General features: G+C 40.0%; 1 protein-coding gene across 2 annotated transcripts in view; it reads left to right on the forward strand.

Moving 5' to 3' along the window:
• DOCK4 (dedicator of cytokinesis 4) overlaps positions 1 to 3,451 on the forward strand; it is a 489,751-nt gene extending 486,300 nt beyond the window's left edge. For both annotated transcript variants that reach the window (XM_057550242.1, XM_057550243.1), the window contains exon 52: positions 771 to 3,451. In XM_057550242.1, coding sequence (XP_057406225.1) covers positions 771 to 1,211 — 441 coding nt within the window. In that variant the 3' untranslated portion in view covers positions 1,212 to 3,451. The remainder of the gene's footprint in view (positions 1 to 770) is intronic.
• Positions 3,452 to 19,887: the final 16,436 nt, after the last annotated feature.

The raw sequence follows: 19,887 nt of genomic DNA on the forward strand, positions 1-19,887 counted from the left end.
AAGTGAGCAGTTGTTGCTAGAACTTCCAGTGGTTCTGCTGAGCTAGAAAGGGAAGTGGTACCTCCAACGGGTTTTGTTTTGGTTTGGTTTTTGCCAGTTTCCTATCTTTCAAACCATGGGACTAATGATATGCCTCTGCATTTTCTCCCTGAGTACTTTTATCCTCTTTCTGTCCTGACCGTGATGAGGAGTAAAGTGGGCAGTGAGGTTGAACTGAATGGGCTGGCGGCCCTGGCAGATAAATGCCTGATGTATACGTGCGGTTCTGAGACACGCCGGCACTCAGATTTGAGTCTGGGTGTCTGCATGAGTCTTCCAGGGCCGACAGAGCAAAACCCCACGGACTGGGAGGGCTTCAACAACAGAAATGTATTTTCTCACGGTTCTGGAGGCTCCAGGTCCAAGATCAAGGTGCCACCATTCTCGGTTTCTCCTGCGGCCTCTCTCCCTGGCTTGCAGACGGCCACCTTCTCCCTATGTCCTCAGGGTCTTTTCTCTGTGTGCATGCGTCTTTGGTGTCTCTTTGCGTCCAATTTTTTTTTTCCTAAAAGGATACCAGATTGGGTTGGGGTCCACCCTGAGGGCCTCAATTTCACTTACCACTTCTTTAAAGGCTGTGTCTCCAAATGCAGGCACATGGGGGGGGGGGGTGGGTCAGGGGGTAGGGCTTCAACCTGTGGATGGGTGGGGGACGCAGTGGGGCTCATCACAGTGTCAGTGACTCTCTTCTGTGTCTCCCCCACCCCCACCCCCCTTTCCACTCCGCACAGGGCTCCGTGCAGTCTTTCACCCCCTCCCCGGTGGAGTATCACTCCCCAGGACTCATCTCCATCTCCAACTCCCCCGTCCTGTCCGGCAGCTACAGCAGTGGGATTTCGTCCCTCAGCCGGTGTAGCACGTCGGAAACCTCAGGCTTTGAAAATCAGGTGAACGAACAGTCGGTGGCGCCGGGGTCGGGGTCAGGCCACAGCGGGGCCGAGGAGCCGGTGCGCAGGGAGAGCAAGACGCCGCCGCCGTACAGCGTGTACGAGCGGACTCTGCGGCGCCCGGTCCCGCTACCTCACAGCCTGGCCATCCCCATCACGGCGGAACCGCCCGCCTTGCCCCCCAAGCCTCTGGCGGCGCGATCGGGACACCTGGAGAACGGGACCAGGAGGACGGACCCCGGCCCGCGGCCCAGACCCCTGCCCCGGAAAGTCTCCCAGTTATAAGAAGTCCCTTTCCTATTTCCCTGCGATGAATTCTCTGCCGTTTACAAGAAATAAGAGGTATGGTGAGAAGACATTTAGTGTAGGCACTTTAATAACTTACTCAGATTTGTCTTTAGATGAATGGAATTAAAACTCGCTTGTTAATAGAATGTTGTTGCACAATATTAAAAGTTACTGATCTCAAACGCCAGGTGTTCCAAGTATGGCTGAATTTTCATTACAGCGTTTCTCATTTGGAAGTGATAAATAGTAATAAAGCCTTCTTTTGTATCTTTTTATGTTCACTTTTTTTACATAGTTTAATCTTAAAACCAGTACAATATTGTCGAACAATACGAAGCGTGATAATGTTGTATACTTTTTACTGAATACTTGATATTTCAAGAAAGCTTATTAAGTCATTGTACATCCTAACAAACACAGTAGTCCTTATTTTAGAAGACTTCTGTAAATAAGGTGAGATTTCTGGCTCTTTCTATGAACAGACTGATGAATGCACATCTTCAGAATTAAAAGTTAAAGCAAGCTAGTGAGACAGTAAACTTAAGGGGTTGCAAGGATTGGGACTGGAAGTGGTTTTGTTCTTGAAGCAAAATACTTCTTTAAGGTTGCTTTTCACCTTGGCTGCTGTCTACATTCTTAAAACGCTACTTTACCAATTGGTTGGTAAACCCTTTAGTACCCTGACACCATGGTATCTACTGTATTTCTTTTCAAGGTGCAATTTACTTCCAGAGTTCCAATCAGGTGGATGAAGCAAAAGACCCCAGGAGAAATGTTTACTTGAATCTTGTGCTTCCTCACTTGATAGTTTCCTCTACCAAATTTGTCACTGAAGAAGAACAGATGTTCATGTGTTAAGTAGGCACAAATTAATGTGTCCCATTAGCAAGAATTCAGGAATCAATACAGGACAGCAGTAAATTAATAGAGTAAATGAAGAAAAGAAACAGAGAGAAAATATATTAGCATGATTAAATGGCAAAAGGACTTTCAAAAGGCAAGGACATTAATTTTCAATCCTGCACAAAATAAGGAATTCCTCACAAATCTCCATTATTACTGGTGGAGCTTGTCTTCTTAGCTAATCCTGTTGTCCTTTTGTTGAAGGAGGATGGCTGTAGACCATTCTAGTTTGAATACTGCAACACAGCATCTTAGATCTAGATAGGGACGCTCATGCCACAGTCATAGGAGTGTGAAAAAAGCACCTTGTATGTGGTAACGTATTTTGTATCTTTGTTTTCTTTACTGACTGTTTATAACACTCAACTGACAATAGATATGAACTGTATTTTAAATCATACTGTTGAATATTTTCCCTCTTTTGTTGGGAAGCTCATTTTAGTTTAACTGTGTTTGTTTTTGTTGATAGCTTACCTGGAAGGCAGTGACAACTTTTTTATATTCCCTTAATGAAACCATTCAGCAGGTATACGCTGTTGAGGCTGGTTATAGAGGTTTTCTATAATAAATGTTCAAGTATTTTTGTACATAACTGGTTAATTTTAATAAGAGATACCATTATGTGTAAAAAAAAAAGTAAAAATAAAAGCAAACTGTTGTGGAAGCAGTATGATTGTTATAATTATGCCAAATACTTTATGTACGGAAAAAAATATTTGTACATATGTGCTTCTAACAATAATTCTGCCATATTGACTTTACAGTTTTGAATGTCAGAAAATTAATATATGTTAAAATATTTATGTTTAGTGAAATTATTCATAATAGAGAAAAGGAACATGAATTTTAGCTTTGTATCTTGCAAGTTTTTCGGTTGAAAATTTCTTGAACTAGCTTTTGCTTTTGATGATAACACTTTGTGTTTGTAATCACATCCTTAAGTATATATATAGATATATATCTATATCTATATCTATATCTATATATCTATATATATAGGAAGATCCGTATTTCTGTTGCTTTAAAGAAGTAAAGACTTCCTTCCATTTAAATAAGGTGACATGCATAAGATAACAAAGCTTCTTTGATTTCCTTTTCCTCTGTAATTTAATAGATTCCTTGACTAGTGCTTGGGCACAGTATAAATCAGTGTTATTTGCTCTTGAAGCCATTTAAAAAAAAATTTTTTTTTTGGCAATGAACAGTTGATCATGTGTGTGTATTTCTGAAGCAGCTATATAGCAGAACATTTCAAGAGATTCTGTTAGCCCAGATGTTCATGTTGGTTGCTGCTGAATGGTAAATATTAAATAAAATTACCTGATTAATCTTGATATTTGTCTTTATTCCTGTCATCAGCATATCTTTACCTGGAACAGAAGCTGTGTAAATAACTGCCAAGTGTACAAAAGGAATAGTTAGTTGAGTGCTGCTTTTGCCAGTTGGGCAAACTATCTGCCTGCCTGCTTTCCTCCTGATTTTCATAAAATGATTGATTGATAGGAAATACATTTAACACTGCAAAATCCACTGACGACTACCAAATTTGTTAATAAACCCTGGCTTTTAATTTTGTGAGATGCGTCGATGCTGTGTTAGATTTACAACATTTATGTCACTTCAGTGCTAAGCAAGCCCCTGTCTAAAGCCTCTGTTCCATTAAATACTAAAACCCATTTAAAGGTCATTGTCCATGTCTTCCTGATTATTTCTCAACATTGATTTTAGAGCATTTTGGGATCATTTTCATTACCACTGAACCCACGAGTCTTTCGACTCTACAAGCCTCATTACAATATGAATAGCTTCTTTTCCTACCTTAGTAGTCTTCTCTTCAAATTGATATTTTCTCTACAAAACACAACAAAGAAAATAACAAGTTACACAGCTTTGCCTTTATTTGATCTTTACACATTAAAAGATGGCTTTATCATCAGAATAAATAAATTCTTAGTTAGTTATTGAATGAAATAAACCTTGTCCTCATTACATAAGGATACCATTAAAAAGACTTGAAAATTTGACAGAATACCAATCCCCCAACATAACTATTATTTTTACATATTCCTTTTGTCTTTTTCTTTATGCATATATGGCATAGTTTTCCTACTTTGTTGAGTGCTGGTTCCCCAAGTATCCCAACACAATCTAATGATAATACAGGGCTGAGATCACTGCCCACTGCCATAAGGGGGAGTACCACCTCAACAGAGCTTTGGCAGGGTCTTAGAGAGGCAAGGGCAAGATCAGATTTTATTGAAATTCTGGAGTTTTGTTTAAGGTAGATCGTTCAATAAGCAGACCTTAAGACTGGGTAAAGATCATGATATAATTGTTGAGGGTTGGTTAGAAACAACAGGATTGAGGGGTTCTGTTAACTGATACTTTCTATTGACAATTTGATGGGTCTGCTGAGAAATTACATTATGAAAAATAAACTTATTTACCTGGCAAAGAGACTCCTGGAAAAGTTATGCCAGCAAACATTGGAATAGTGAGGTCATGTTCAAGTAGACATAAGCTGTATAGAGTAGACGGTTTCAGTTTTCAACATGTGTATTTTACATAGTGCTAATCACAGTGCACCTGGATGGACTACTCTTATTTTTTAATGTTACAGTAAGTATTTTCATGTTATTACATGTACATAAAAAGCAAAGTATATATTCCCACCATTTACTTAGCCATTCCCCTATTAATGGACATGATATCGTTTCCAGTTTTTCACTACTACAAATAATACCACTGGGACTCTTCTGACATATAGCTTTTTCCATGTTTTGGGTTATTTCTTTAGCATGCAGTCGTAGACTAAAATTGCGAAGGCAAGGGAAGGATGATTTTTGTAGTTATCTTGCATACTGGCAAATTATTTCCCAAAAGACTTGTACCAATTTTAGTGCCACCAGCAATATTTTTCCAAGATTAGATATTGATGGAGTGATTTTTTTGCTGTGTGGGAAGAAAATATTGCTGCCTTACCTAAACTTTGAGAAAATGTTACTAAACCAGTTAAGTATTTTACAGAATTGTGTGTAAGGAAGTTGATATCCTACAAAGAAAATGAAAAGGAGAGATGAGACAACATTAAAGTAACAGGCACTAACAGTATAGCGCCTACTGAAAATACTTCATCTCAGAGAAGAGCTTGCTAGGAAGGCATTTTAGATCCTCTATTTGTATAGAATACTAGAAAATCCCCAACATTCTGAACACAGGTACCATCTCACTTATCCAGTTTACCCCTGTCATTCGCAATCAGTGAAGAAGCCAAAAACCTAGAAGTGAGGACACTGACCTGAACAACCATAATAAATGCCACTGTCAGCTGAGTGCAATGTCCCAAAGACAATGAGGCTAATGAAATGCTTGATGTGTTTGAATTTACTGAGAGGAGATTATACTTTTGTAAGAAGTTGAGGGATGGATAAGAGAGGTACCTGGAAAGCTATGCAAGTCAAGGGGGAAGAAATGAACTCCAGAAAAAACAAAAAAAATGTTTAGATAAGTAACGTAATTATAGTATACCATGGGGGTCAGCTATACATAATATTTACTTAGACATGGAAATGCAAAATATATATTGATCTAACTCCAAATTACATTGGAAGGATGAGGATAAGGAAGGAATCTGTGTATATGGAGAATAACAAATTCTCATCTTCCATATAGGGATGTCAATCAGTAATGCCTAAAATTTAAAGACAATCAAAAAGTAGCAATTTAATATACTTTAATTTAGATATAAGAGCAAAAGTTAAGAAATAACTTGAAAATGATGGCCCCTCTGGAGTGAAAATGGCTGCAGGACAGGAATGTTGCAGGAAACTCCTGGTTTTCACAATGGTTTAAACAACTATATGCGTATTTGACTGTGATATATTTTAAGAGATTTTTAAAAATGATTCCTACAACATTCATTCAGATACCACCACACTGGTTTCACTTCTCTTATTTTTTTTCCCTCCAAATCCAAAACAGATGTGGATTTGGAGCTCTTTGAGAAGAACACACAGAGTTTGCCAGGAGATTTCTACTTCACAGGCATGGATGTGGCAGATAGTAGGAAGTGAAGGGGAGGAGTTTCTGGTCCTATATGAAACTCCTCTGGGAGAAGTGATTGGCAGTAATACAAGCAAATTTTAATTCCATTCATGACTAAAGCCCATCCGTTAAGTCATTTGCAATAGGTTTAAGGGGCTGGCTCCTCTTCGTTCTTTAGTAGCAGCACTAAGCAGCCAATAGAAACAATTTTTAGACAGGTCTGAAAAGAATTCTGCACATATCCCCAGTTTACAAGTCCCGTTCGTGTCAATAATGTGAATTTTCTCATCCTGAAAAAAGCACACACAGGTCTTAGTGTGACTGACTTGGGAACAAGAGGCAACAGTCCCACACTATTTCCCTCCAAGAGGGAGAAAATTAGCTTATTAGAAAATAATTAATTCTTTTTAAAAAGGTAAATACACAGTGAGCATCAAAAGAACTTCAAGCCTGAAATGAAACTTGGCAGAGGGTCTCCTGGTACATCTATCATCGCTCCCCTCACTATACCTCAATCTCTTGCCTCACCACCTACAACTTACCCGAGTCCTTGTTCCAAACCCAGAAAAAGGGGCTCCCCTCATCAGAATTATGCTCTCTACCCATGAGTTGATCCCACCTCACCTCCCTCTGAATCCTTCCATATCTATGAGGAAGTGAGGGGGAATCTGGCTGTGACCCTTGATCTTATTAATGCAACTGATCTGATGGCTGGGCCTGAAGACAAGAACAAATATAACTAAATGTTTACCAACTTCAGTTAACTTTTCTTTTCTCCCTTTTTTATTCCTTTTGGTAAGGCAACTGAGCTTAAGAATTTACAAGTTGGCATGAAATTTCAAAATTTATGTAAGTCAGAGAAAAATATAGCCAAGATAAAAGAGCAAACAGACTAAAAAAACATTTACACCATATATGACAATGTTAATATCCTTATGAAGAATTCACCTAAATTGATTTTAAAAAAGAATAATTAAGACTGTTAAGAGACATAAGTATTGGAAAGAAAAGGAGAAAATATGCTAATAGGCAAAAAAATAATTTACAAAAGATGAACCATAAACAAACATAGTAAAATAACTAACTGAACTACTAATCAAAGAAAAACAAATGAAAACAACAGTAAAGTAACATTTGTTGCTTATGAAATTAGCTATATGTATAAAATGACAGCACCCAATTCTGGGAAGAGTATGGTGACAAGTTGTCCTCATTGATATAGCTGGTGGCACTAAATTAGGAAAACCTTTTTGAAATGCAATTTGGCAGTATGGATCCAGAATCTAAAAAATAGTCATGTCCTTTGAGCCATAACTCATGACTGGAAATCTATGAGAAGAAAATAATTCAAAATGCAACATGGGTATATGGAGAAACAACAGGCGAAAATTTAAAGTCATAGAAATGTTAGTATGGAGATGGCTACATAAAATATAACATCCAATCAAAAGAATGGGGGGTGGAGTCAAGATGGCGTACTAGGAGGATGCGGAATTCACATCTCCTCACAACTAGGGCACCTACCAGGAACCGATGGGGGACCATGGACACCTAAGGGGACGGGAGGAACCCCCAGTGACTGGGTAGGACGTGGGGCGTGGCAGGAGTGAAGAGGGAGGAGAAGGGGAGGCGGGACGGGACTGGTGCCTCTGAGGGGCGGCTGGGGGAGGGGAAGGGATCCCACGCCCAAAGGGGGAAATTGGGGAACCACTGGGAGGGCAGAGGTTCAAAAGGCATCGTGGCCATGTTTCCCCTCTCCACTTGGACACCCAGAAACCTGCTGAGATCCCGGGCCTGATCCTCTGCCCACTGAGGCCCCCTCCATCCACGCGGGTCCTGAGGGAGTGGGAGGGAGGGAAGGGGGAGCAAACGTAAAGGCCAGACCTCCAGACCAGGACCCCTGAGCGGTGGCTGGGGGAGGGAAGGAGTTCCTACACCCAGTGGGACCCACCCACGGTTAGGGGTCCAGTGGCGATGGGGGAGACCCTGGGGGAGACAGTGGAGGAGGGAATGAAGGAACAGAAGGGAATGGGGCCAGTGCTTTCCCTGTCCACTTAGGCACTGGGAAGCCTGTTGGGCTCCTGGGCCTAATCCTCTGCCCTCGGAGCCTCCCTCCTGCCACACAGAGCCCAAGCCCCGTTCTTACACCCCCTCCCAGGACCCTACGTCTACACTCGGAGACACCCTCCAACAAGCTGGGCCTAAACCCCACCTACACACCCTCACTCAGAACCCTACCTCCAAACTCTGGAAACCCACAGTCCAGAGGCCCTCCTTTCAAGGTGCTGCCTCTCCCATTCTGCGCAGGTCCTAAGCAGAGGCCCCACCCCGTGCTCAAACATCACCCTCCAACCCACCTAGGTTCCACCCCACCCAAAACCCTGGCCTTGCCTAAGTTCCACCCCCCACCTAAACCCCGCCCCCATAGACAAGGTTTTTCTTCTTTTTTCTTTTCTTTATTCCTCTTTTAGATTGGGGTTCTGTTTTACCTTGTTGATTCATTGTTGTTGATTCTTTTGTATTTTTATTTTTCCTAATAATCTTATTTTTCTAATTTTATTTTATTCTTTATACTTTGTTAGTGATGTCTCCTTTTGGCTTGTTCTCCCCCCGCCTTTTTTTTTCTTTCTTTCTTTTTTCTTTTTTCTGTTGTGGTTTTATTTTACCTTGTTGCAATTGTTTCAATTATAGTTTTATATTTCCTAATGTATTTTTTATCTTTCTAATTTTATTTTGTTTTTTATTCTTTGGTATTGTACTGCTCCTTTTTTCCTTTCTTCCTTTATTTATTTATTTATTTTTACTGCGCCACAAAGCTTGCGGGATCTTGGTTCCCAAGCCAGAGGTTGGGCCTGAGCTCCTGTGGTGGGAGCTCTGGGTCCAAACCGCTGGACTAACAGAGAACCTCAGAACCCAAGGAATATCAATAGAAGTAAGGTCTACCAGAGGTCCTCACCTCAGCACCAGGACCCAACTCTATCCAACTGCCTGCAAACTCCAGTGCTGGATGTCTCAGGCCAAACAACCAGTAAGACAGGAATACAGCACCATCCATCATCAAAAAAAAAAAAAAAAATGAAATGACAAAAAGTTTGTTACAGACAAAGGAGCAAGGTAAAAACCTACAAGACCAAATAAATGAAGATGAAATAAGCAACCGACCTGAAAAAGGATCCAGAGTAATGATAGCAAAGATGATCCAAAATCTCAGAAACAAAATGGAGAAGATACAAGAAACATTTAACAAGGATATAGAAGAATTAAAGAGCAAACAAACAGTGATGAACAACACAATAACTGAAATTAAAAATACTCTAGAAGGAATCAGTAACAGAATAACTGAGACAGAAGAACGGATAAGTGACCTGGAAGATAAAATGCTGGAAGTAACTGCCAGGGAGCAGAAAAAAGAAAAAAGAAAGAAAAAAATTAAGGACAGTCTCACACCACTGGGACAACATTAAATGCACCAACATTCTAATTATAGGCGTCCCAGAAGAAGAAGAGAAAAAGAAAGTGTCTGAGAAAATATTTGAAGAGATTATAGTTGAAAACTTCCCTAACATGTGAAAGGAAATAGTCAATCAAGTCCAGGAAGCACAGAGAGTACCATAAAGGATAAACCCAAAGAGAAACATGTCGAGACATATTAATCAAACTATCAAAAATGAATTACAAAGAAAAAATATTGAAAGCAGCAAGGGAAAAGCAACAAATAACATACAAGGGAATCCCCATAAGGTTAACAGCTGATTTTTCAGCAGAAACTCTACAAGCCAGAAGGGAGTGTCAGGACATATTTAAAGTGATGAAATGGAAAAACCTACAACCAAGATTACCCTAATCAGCAAGGATCTCATTCAGATATGATGGAGAAATTAAAAGCTTTACAGACAAGCAAAAGCTAAGAGAATTCAGCACCATCAAACCAGCTTTACAACAAATGCTAAACGAACTTCTCTAGGCAGGAAACACAAGAGAAGGAAAAGACCTACAATAACAAACCCGAAACAATTAAGAAAATGGTAGTAGGGACATACATATCAATAATTACCTTAAATGTAAATGGATTAAATGCTCCAACCACATAGACTGGCTGAATGGATACAAAAACAAGACCCGTCTATAGGCTGTCTACAAGAGGCCCACTTCAGACCTAGGGACACACACAGACTGAAAGTGAGGGGATGGAAAAAGATATTCCATGCAAATGTAAATCAAAAGAAAGCTGGTGTAGCAATTCTCATATCAGACATAGCAATTCTCATATAGACTTTAAAATAAAGACTCTTACAAGAGACAACGAAGTACACTACATAATGATCAAGGGATCAATCCAAGAAGAAGATATAACAATTGTAAATATTTATGCACCCAACATAGGCACGCCTCAATACATAAGGCAAATGCTAACAGCCATAAAAGGGGAAATCGCCAGTAACACTATAATAGTAGGGGACTTTAACACCCCACTTTCACCAATGGACAGATGATCCAAAATGAAAATAAATAAGGAAACACAAGCTGTGAATGACACATTAATCAAGATGGACCTAATTGATATTTACAGGACACTCCATCCAAAAACAACAGAATACACTTTCTTCTCAAGTGCTAATGGAACATTCTCCAGGATAGACCATATCTTGGGTCACAAATCAAGCCCTGGTAAACTTAAGAAAATTGACGTCATATCAAGTATCTTTTCCAAACACAACCCTATGAGACTAGATATCAATTACAGGAAAAACCTGTAAAAAATACAAACACATGGAAGCTAAACAATATGCTACTAAATAACCAAGAGATCACTGAGGAAATCAAAGAGGAAGTCAAAAAATACCTAGCAACAAATGACAATGAAAACACAATAACCTAAAACCTATGGGATGCAGCTAAAGCAGTTCTAAGAGGGAAGTTTATAGCAATACAATCCTACCTGAAGAAACAAGAAACATCTCAAATAAACAACCTAACCTTACACCTGAAGCAATTAGAGAAAGAAGAACAAATAAACCCCAAAGTTAGCGAAGGAAAGAAATCATAAATATCAGATCAGAAACAAATGAAAAAGAAATGAAAGAAACAATAGCAAAGATCAGTAACTCTAAAAGTTGGTTCTTTGAGAAGATAAACAAAATTGATAAACCATTAGCCAGACTCATTGAGAAAAAAGGGTGAAGACTCAATAGAATTAGAAATGAAAAAGGAGAAGTAACAACTGACACCGCAGAAATACAAAGGATCATGAGAGAATACTACAAGCAACTATACACCAATAAAATGGACAACCTGGAAGAAATGGACAAATGCTTAAAAATGCAGAACCTTCTGAGACTGAACCAGGAAGAAATAGAAAATATAAAAAGACCAATCACAAGCACTGAAATAGAAACTGTAATTAAAAATCTTCCTACAAACAAAAGCCCAGGACCAGATGGCTACACAGACGAATTCTATCATTTAGAGAAGAGCTAACACCTATCCTTCTCAAACTCTTCCAAAATATAGCAGAGGGAGGAACACTTCCAAACTCATTCTACGAGGCCATCATAACCCTGATACCAAAACCAGACAAAGATGTCACAAAAAAAGGAAACTAGAGGCCAATATCTCTGATGAACATAGATGCAAAAATCCTCAACAAAATACGAGCAAAGAGAATCCAACAGCACATTAAAAGGATCATACACCATGATCAAGTGGGGTTTATCCCAAGAATGCAAGGATTCTTCAATATACACAAATCAATCAATGTGATACACCATATTAACAAATTTAAGGATAAAACCCATATGATCATCTCAATAGATGCAGGAAAAGTTTTTGACAAAAGTCTACACCCATTTATGATAAAAGCTCTCCAGAAAGTAGCCATATAGAGACCCTACCTCAACATAATAAAGGCATATATGACAAACCCACAGCCAACATCATTCTCAATGGTGAAAAACTGAAACCATTTCCTCTAAGATCAGGAACAAGACAAGGTTGCCCACTCTCACCACTGTTATTCAACATAGTTTTGGAAGTTTTAGCCATAGCAATCAGAGTAGAAAACAAATAAAAGGAATCCAAATCGGAAAAGAAGACGTAAAACTGTCACTGTTTGCAGGTGACATGATACTATACATAGAGAATCCTAAAGATGCTACCAGAAAACTCCTAGAGCTAATCAATGAATTTGGTAAAGTAGCAGGATACAAAATGAATGCACAGAAATCTTTTGCATTCCTATACACTAATGATCAAAATCTGAAAGAGAAATTAAGGAAACACTCCCATTTACCATTGCAACAAAAAGAATAAAATACCTAGGAATAAACCTACCTAAGGAGACAAAAGACCAGTATGCAGAAAACTTTAAGACACTGATGAAAGAAATTAAAGATGATACAAACGGATGGAGAGATATACCATGTTCTTGGATTGGAAGAATCAACACTGTGAAAATAACTATACTACCCAAAGCAATCTACAGATTCAATGCAATCCCTATCAAACTACCACTGGCATTTTTCACAGAACTAAAACAAAAAATTGCACACTTTGTATGGAAACACAAAAGACCCCAAATAGCCAAAGCAATCTTGAGAAAGAAAAATGGAGCTGGAGGAATCAGACTCCCTGACTTCAGACTATACTACAAAGATACAGTAATCAAGACAGTATGGTACTGGCACAAAAACAGAAATATAGATCAATGGAACAGGATAGAAAGCCCAGTGATAAACCCACACACATATGGTCACCTTATCTTTGATAAAGGAAGCAAGAATATACAATGGAGAAAAGACAGCCTCTTCAATAAGTGGTGCTGGGAAAACTGGACAGCTACATGTAAAAGAATGAAATTAAAACACTCCCTAACACCATACACAATGATAAACTCAAAATGGATTAAAGACCTAAATGTAAGGTCAGACACTATATATAAAATACTTAGAGGAAAACATAGGCAGAACACTCTATGACATAAATCACAGCAACATCCTTTTTGACCCACCTCCTAGAGAAATGGAAATAAAAACAAAAATAAACAAATGGGACCTAATGAAACTTCAAAGCTTTTGCACAGCAAAGGAAAACATAAACAAGACCAAAAGACAACCCTCGGAATGGGAGAAAATATTTGCAAATGAAACAACTGACAAAAGATTAACCTCCAAAATATACAAGCAACTCATGCAGTTCAATATCAAAAAAACAAAAAACCCAAACCAAAAATGGACAGAAGACATAAATAAACATTTCTCCAAAGAAGATATACAGATTGCCAACAAATACATGAAAAGATGCTCAACATCACTAATCATCAGAGAAATGCAAATCAAAACTACGATGTGGAGAGAGAAGATGGCGGAAGAGTAAGACGCGGAGATCACCTTCCTTCCCACAGATACAATAGAAATACATCTACACGTGGAACTGCTCCTACAGAACACCCACTGAACGCTGGCAGAAAACGTCAGACCTCCCAAAAGGCAAGAAACTCCCCACGTACTTGGGTAGGGCAAAAGAAAAAAGAAATAACAGAGACAAAAGAATAGGGACGGGACCTGCACCAGTGGGAGGGAGCCGTGAAGGAGGAAAGGTTTCCACACACTAGGAAGCCCCTTCGCGGGCGGAGACTGCGGGTAGCAGAGGGGGGAAGCTTCGGAGCCACGGAGGAGAGCACAGCCACAGGGGTGCGGAGGGCAAAGCGGAGAGACTCCCGCACAGAGGCTCGGCGCCGAGCAGCACTCACCAGCCCGAGAGGCTTGTCTGCTCACCCGCCGGGGCGGGCAGGCCTGGGAGCTGAGGCTCGGGCTTCGGTCGGATCGCAGGGAGAGTCCTGGGGTTGGCTGCATGAACACAGCCTGAAGGGGTTAGCGCACCACAGCTGGCTGGGAGGGAGACCGGGAAAAAGTCTGCAGCTGCCGAAGAAGCAAGAGACTTTTTCTTGCCTCTCTGTTTCGTGGCGCGCAAGGAGAGGGGATTCAGAGCACCGCCTAAATGAATTCCAGAGACGGGCACGAGCTGCGGCTATCAGTGCGGACCCCAGAGGCGGGCGCGAGCCGCGGCTAACAGCGCGGACCCCAGAGGCAGGCGTGAGCCGCGGCTATCAGTGCGGACCCCAGAGATGGGCGTAAGACACTAAGGCTGCTGCTGCCGCCACTAAAAAGCCTGTGTGCGAGCACAGATCACTCTCCACACCGCCCCTCCCGGGAGCCGGTGCAGCCCGCCACTGCCAGGGACCCGTGATCCGGGGACAACTTCCTCAGGAGAACGCACGGCACGCCTCAGGCTGGTGCAACGTCACACAGGCCTCTGCCGCCGCAGGCTTGCCCGGCATCTGTACCCTCCCTCCCCCCGGCCTGAGTGAGCCAGAGGCCCTGAAGCAGCTGCTCCTTTAACCCCTGTCTGTCTGGGCGGGGAACAGAAGCCCTCAGGCGACCTACACGCAGAGGCAGGTCCAAATCCAAAGCTGAACCCCAGGAGCTGTGCGAACAAAGAAGAGAAAGGGAAATCTCTCCCAGCAGCCTCAGAAGCAGCGGATTAAAGCTCCACAAACAACTTGATGTGCCTGCATCTGTTGAATACCTGAATAGACAACGAATCATCCCAAATTCAGGAGGTGGACTCTGGGAGCAGGAGATATTAATTTTTCCCCTTTTCCTTTTTTTTAGTGAGTGTATATGTATATGCTTCTGGGTGAGATTTTGTCTGTATAGCTTTGCTTTATAATAGCTTTATTTTACTTCACTATATTATAGCCTCTTTCTTTCTTTCTATTTTTTCTCCCTTTTACTCTGAGCCGTGTGGATGAAAGGCTCTTGGTGCTCCAGCCAGGCATCAGGGCCGTGCCTCTGAGGTGGGAGAGCCAACTTCAGGACACTGGTCCACAAGAGACCTCCCAGCTCCACATAATACCAAACGATGAAAATCTCTCAGAGATCTCCATCTCAACATCAAGACCCAGCTTCACTCAACAACCAGCAAGCTACAGTGCTGGACACCCTATGCCAAACAACTAGCAAGACAGGAACACAGCCCCATCCATTAGCAGAGAGGCTGCCTAAAATCATAATAAGGCCACAGACACCCCAAAATACACCACCAGACATGGACGTGCCCACCAGAAAGACAAGATCCAGCCTCATCCACCAGAACTCAGGCACTAGTTCCCTCCACCAGGAAGCCTACACAACCCACTGAACCAACCTTAGCCACTGGGGACAGATACCAAAAACAACGGGAACTACGAACCTGCAGCCTGTGAAAAGGAGACCCCAAACACAGTAAGATAAGCAAAATGAGACGACAGAAAAACACACAGCAGATGAAGGAGCAGGGTCAAAACACACCAGACCTAACAAATGAAGAGGAAATAGGTAGTCTACCTGAAAAAGAATTCAGAATAATGAGAGTAAGGATGATCCAAAATCTTGGAAATAGAATAGACAAAATGCAAGAAACATTTAACAAGGACGTAGAAGAACTAAAGAGGAACCAAGCAACGATGAAAAACACAATAAATGAAATTAAAAATACTCTAGATGGGATCAATAGCAGAATAACTGAGGCAGAAGAACGGGTAAGTGACCTGGAAGATAAAATGGTGGAAAAAACAACTGCAGAGCAGAATAAAGAAAAAAGAATGAAAAGAACTGAGGACAGTCTCAGAGACCTCTGGGACAACATTAAACGCACCAACATTCGAATTATAGGGGTCCCAGAAGAAGAAGAGAAAAAGAAAGGGACTGAGAAAATATTTGCAGAGATTATAGTTGAAAACTTCCCTAATATGGGAAAGGAAATAGTTAATCAAGTCCTGGAAGTGCAGAGAATCCCATACAGGATAAATCCAAGGAGAAACACGCCAAGACACATATTAATCAAACTGTCAAAAATTAAATATAAAGAAAACATATTAAAAGTAGCAAGGGAAAAACAACAAATAACACACAAGGGAATCCCCATAAGGTTAACAGCTGATCTTTCAGCAGAAACTCTGCAAGCCAGAAGGGAGTGGCAGGATATACTTAAAGTGATGAAGGAGAAAAACCTACAACCAAGATTACTCTACCCAGCAAGGATCTCATTCAGATTTGATGGAGAAATTAAAACCTTTACAGACAAGCAAAAGCTGAGAGAGTTCAGCACCACCAAACCAGCTTTACAACAAATGCTAAAGGAACTTCTCTAGGCAAGAAACACAAGAGAAGGAAAACACCTACAATAACAAACCCAAAACATTTAAGAAAATGGGAATAGGAACATACATATCAATAATTACCTTGAATGTAAATGGATTAAATGCTCCCACCAAAAGACACAGACTGGCTGAATGGATACAAAGACAAGACCCATATATATGCTGTCTACAAGAGACCCACTTCAGACCTAGAGACACATACAGACTGAAAGTGAAAGGATGGAAAAAGATATTCCATGCAAATGGAAATCACAAGAAAGCTGGAGTAGCAATTCTCATATCAGACAAAATAGACTTTAAAATAAAGACTATTACAAGAGACAAAGAAGGACACTCTATAATGATCAAGGGATCGATCCAAGAGGAAGGTAAAACAATTGTAAATATTTATGCACCCAGCATAGGAGCACCTCAATACATAAGGTAAATACTAACAGCCATAAAAGGGGAAATCGACAGCAACACAATCATAGTAGGGGACTTTAACACCCCACTTTCACCAATGGACAGATCATCCAAAATGAAAATAAATAAGGAAACACAAGCTTTAAATGATACATTAAACAAGATGGACTTAATTGATATTTATAGGACATTCCACCCAAAAACAACAGAATACACATTTTTCTCAAGTGCTCATGGAACATTCTCCAGGATAGATCATATCTTGGGTCACAAATCAAGCCTTGGTAAATTTAAGAAAATTGAAATCGTATCAAGTATCTTTTCCGACCACAACGCTATGAGACTAGATATCAATTACAGGAAAAGATCTGTAAAAAATACAAACACATGGAGGCTACACAATACACTACTTAATAACGAAGTGATCACTGAAGAAATCAAAGGGGAAATCAAAAAATACCTAGAAACAAATGACAATGGAGATACGACAACCCAAAACCTATGGGACGCAGCAAAAGCAGTGCTAAGAGGGAAGTTTATAGCAATACAAGCCTACCTCAAGAAACAGGAAACATCTCGAGTAAACAACCTAACCTTGCACCTAAAGCAATTAGAGAAAGAAGAACAAAAAAACCCCAAAGCCAGCAGAAGGAAAGAAATTATAAAGATCAGGTCAGAAATAAATGAAAAAGAAATGAAGGAAACAATAGCAAAAATCAATGAAACTAAAAGCTGGTTCTTTGAGAAGATAAACAAAATTGATAAACCATTAGCCAGACTCATCAAGAGAAAAAGGGAGAAGACTCAAATCACTAGAATTAGAAATGAAAAAGGAGAAGTAACCACTGACACTGCAGAAATACAAAAGATCATGAGAGATTACTACAAGCAACTCTATGCCAATAAAATGGATAACCTGGAAGAAATGGACAGATTCTTAGAAATGCACAAACTGCCGAGACTGAACCAGGAAGAAATAGAAAATATGAACAGACCAATCACAAGCACTGAAATTGAAACTGTGATTAAAAACCTTCCAACAAACAAAAGCCCAGGACCAGATGGCTTCACAGGTGAATTCTATCAAACATTTAGAGAAGCGCTAACACCTATCCTTCTCAAACTCTTCCAAAATATTGCAGAGGAAGGAACACTCCCCAACTCATTCTATGAGGCCACCATCACCCTGATACCAAAACCAGACAAAGATGTCACAAAGAAAGAAAACTACAGGCCAATATCACTGATGAACATAGATGCAAAAATCCTCAACAAAATACTAGCAAACAGAATCCAACAGCACATTAAAAGGATCATACACCATGATCAAGTGGGGTTTATCCCAGGAATGCAAGGATTCTTCAAGATACGCAAATCAATCAATGCGATACACCATATTAACAAATTGAAGGAGAAAAACCATATGATCATCTCAATAGATGCAGAGAAAGCTTTCGACAAAATTCAACACTCATTTATGATAAAAGCCCTGCAGAAAGTAGGCATAGAGGGAACTTTCCTCAATATAATAAAGGCCATATATGACAAACCCACAGCCAACATTGTCCTCAATGGTGAAAAACTGAAACCATTTCCACTAAGATCAGGAACAAGACAAGGTTGCCCACTCTCACCACTATTATTCAACATAGTTTTGGAAGTGTTAGCCACAGCAATCAGAGAAGACAAAGAAATAAAAGGAATCCAAATCGGAAAAGAAGAAGTAAAGCTGTCACTATTTGCAGACGACATGATACTATACATAGAGAATCCTAAAGATGCTACCAGAAAACTCCTAGAGCTAATCAATGAATTTGGTAAAGTAGCAGGATACAAAATTAATGCACAGAAATCTCTTGCATTTCTATACACTAATGACGAAAAATCTGAAAGTGAAATTAAGAAAACACTCCCGTTTACTATTGCAACAAAAAGAATAAAATATCTAGGAATAAACCTACCTAAGGAGACAAAAGACCTGTATGCAGAAAATTATAAGACACTGATGAAAGAAATTAAAGTTGATACAAATAGATGGAGAGATATACCATGTTCCTGGATTGGAAGAATCAACATTGTGAAAATGACTCTACTACCCAAAGCAATCTACAGATTCAATGCAATCCCTATCAAACTACCACTGGCATTTTTCACAGAGCTAGAACAAAAAATTTCACAATTTGTATGGAAACACAAAAGACCCCGAATAGCCAAAGCAATCTTGAGAACGAAAAATGGAGCTGGGGGAATCATGCTCCCTGACTTCAGACTATATTACAAAGCTACAGTAATCAAGACAGTTTGGTACTGGCACAAAAAACAGAAATATAGATCAATGGAACAGGATAGAAAGCCCAGAGATAAACACACACACATATGGTCCTCTTATCTTTGATAAAGGAGGCAAGCATATACAGTGGAGAAAAGACAGCCTCTTCAATAAGTGGTGCTGGGAAAATTGGACAGATATATGTACAAGTATGAAATTAGAACACTCCCTGACACCATGCACAAAAATAAACTCAAAATAGATTAAAGACCTAAGTGTAAGGCCAGACACTATCAAACTCTTAGAGGAAAACATAGGCAGAACACTCTATGACATACATCACAGCAAGATTCTTTTTGACCCAGCTCCCAGAGAAATGGAAATAAGAACACAAATAAACAAATGGGACCTAATGAAACTTAAAAGCTTTTGCACAGCAAAGGAAACCATAAACAAGACCAAAAGACAACCCTCAGAATGGGAGAAAATATTTGCAAATGAAGCAACTGACAAAGGATTAATCTCCAAGATCTACAAGCAGCTCATGCAGCTTAATAACAAAAAAATGAACAACCCAATCCAAAAATGGGCAGAAGACCTAAATAGACATTTCTCCAAAGAAGATATACAGATTGCCAACAGACACATGAAAGAATGCTCAACATCATTAATCATTAGAGAAATGCAAATCAAAACTACAATGAGGTATCAACTCACACCGGTCAGAATGGCCATCATCAAAAAATCTAGAAACAATAAATGCTGGAGAGGGTGTGGAGGAAAGGGAACATTCTTGCACTGTTGGTGGGAATGTAAATTGGTACAGCCACTATGAAGAACAGTATGGAAATTCC

This window comes from Balaenoptera acutorostrata, chromosome 7, assembly GCF_949987535.1.
Source record: "Balaenoptera acutorostrata chromosome 7, mBalAcu1.1, whole genome shotgun sequence".
NCBI lineage: Eukaryota > Metazoa > Chordata > Mammalia > Artiodactyla > Balaenopteridae > Balaenoptera > Balaenoptera acutorostrata.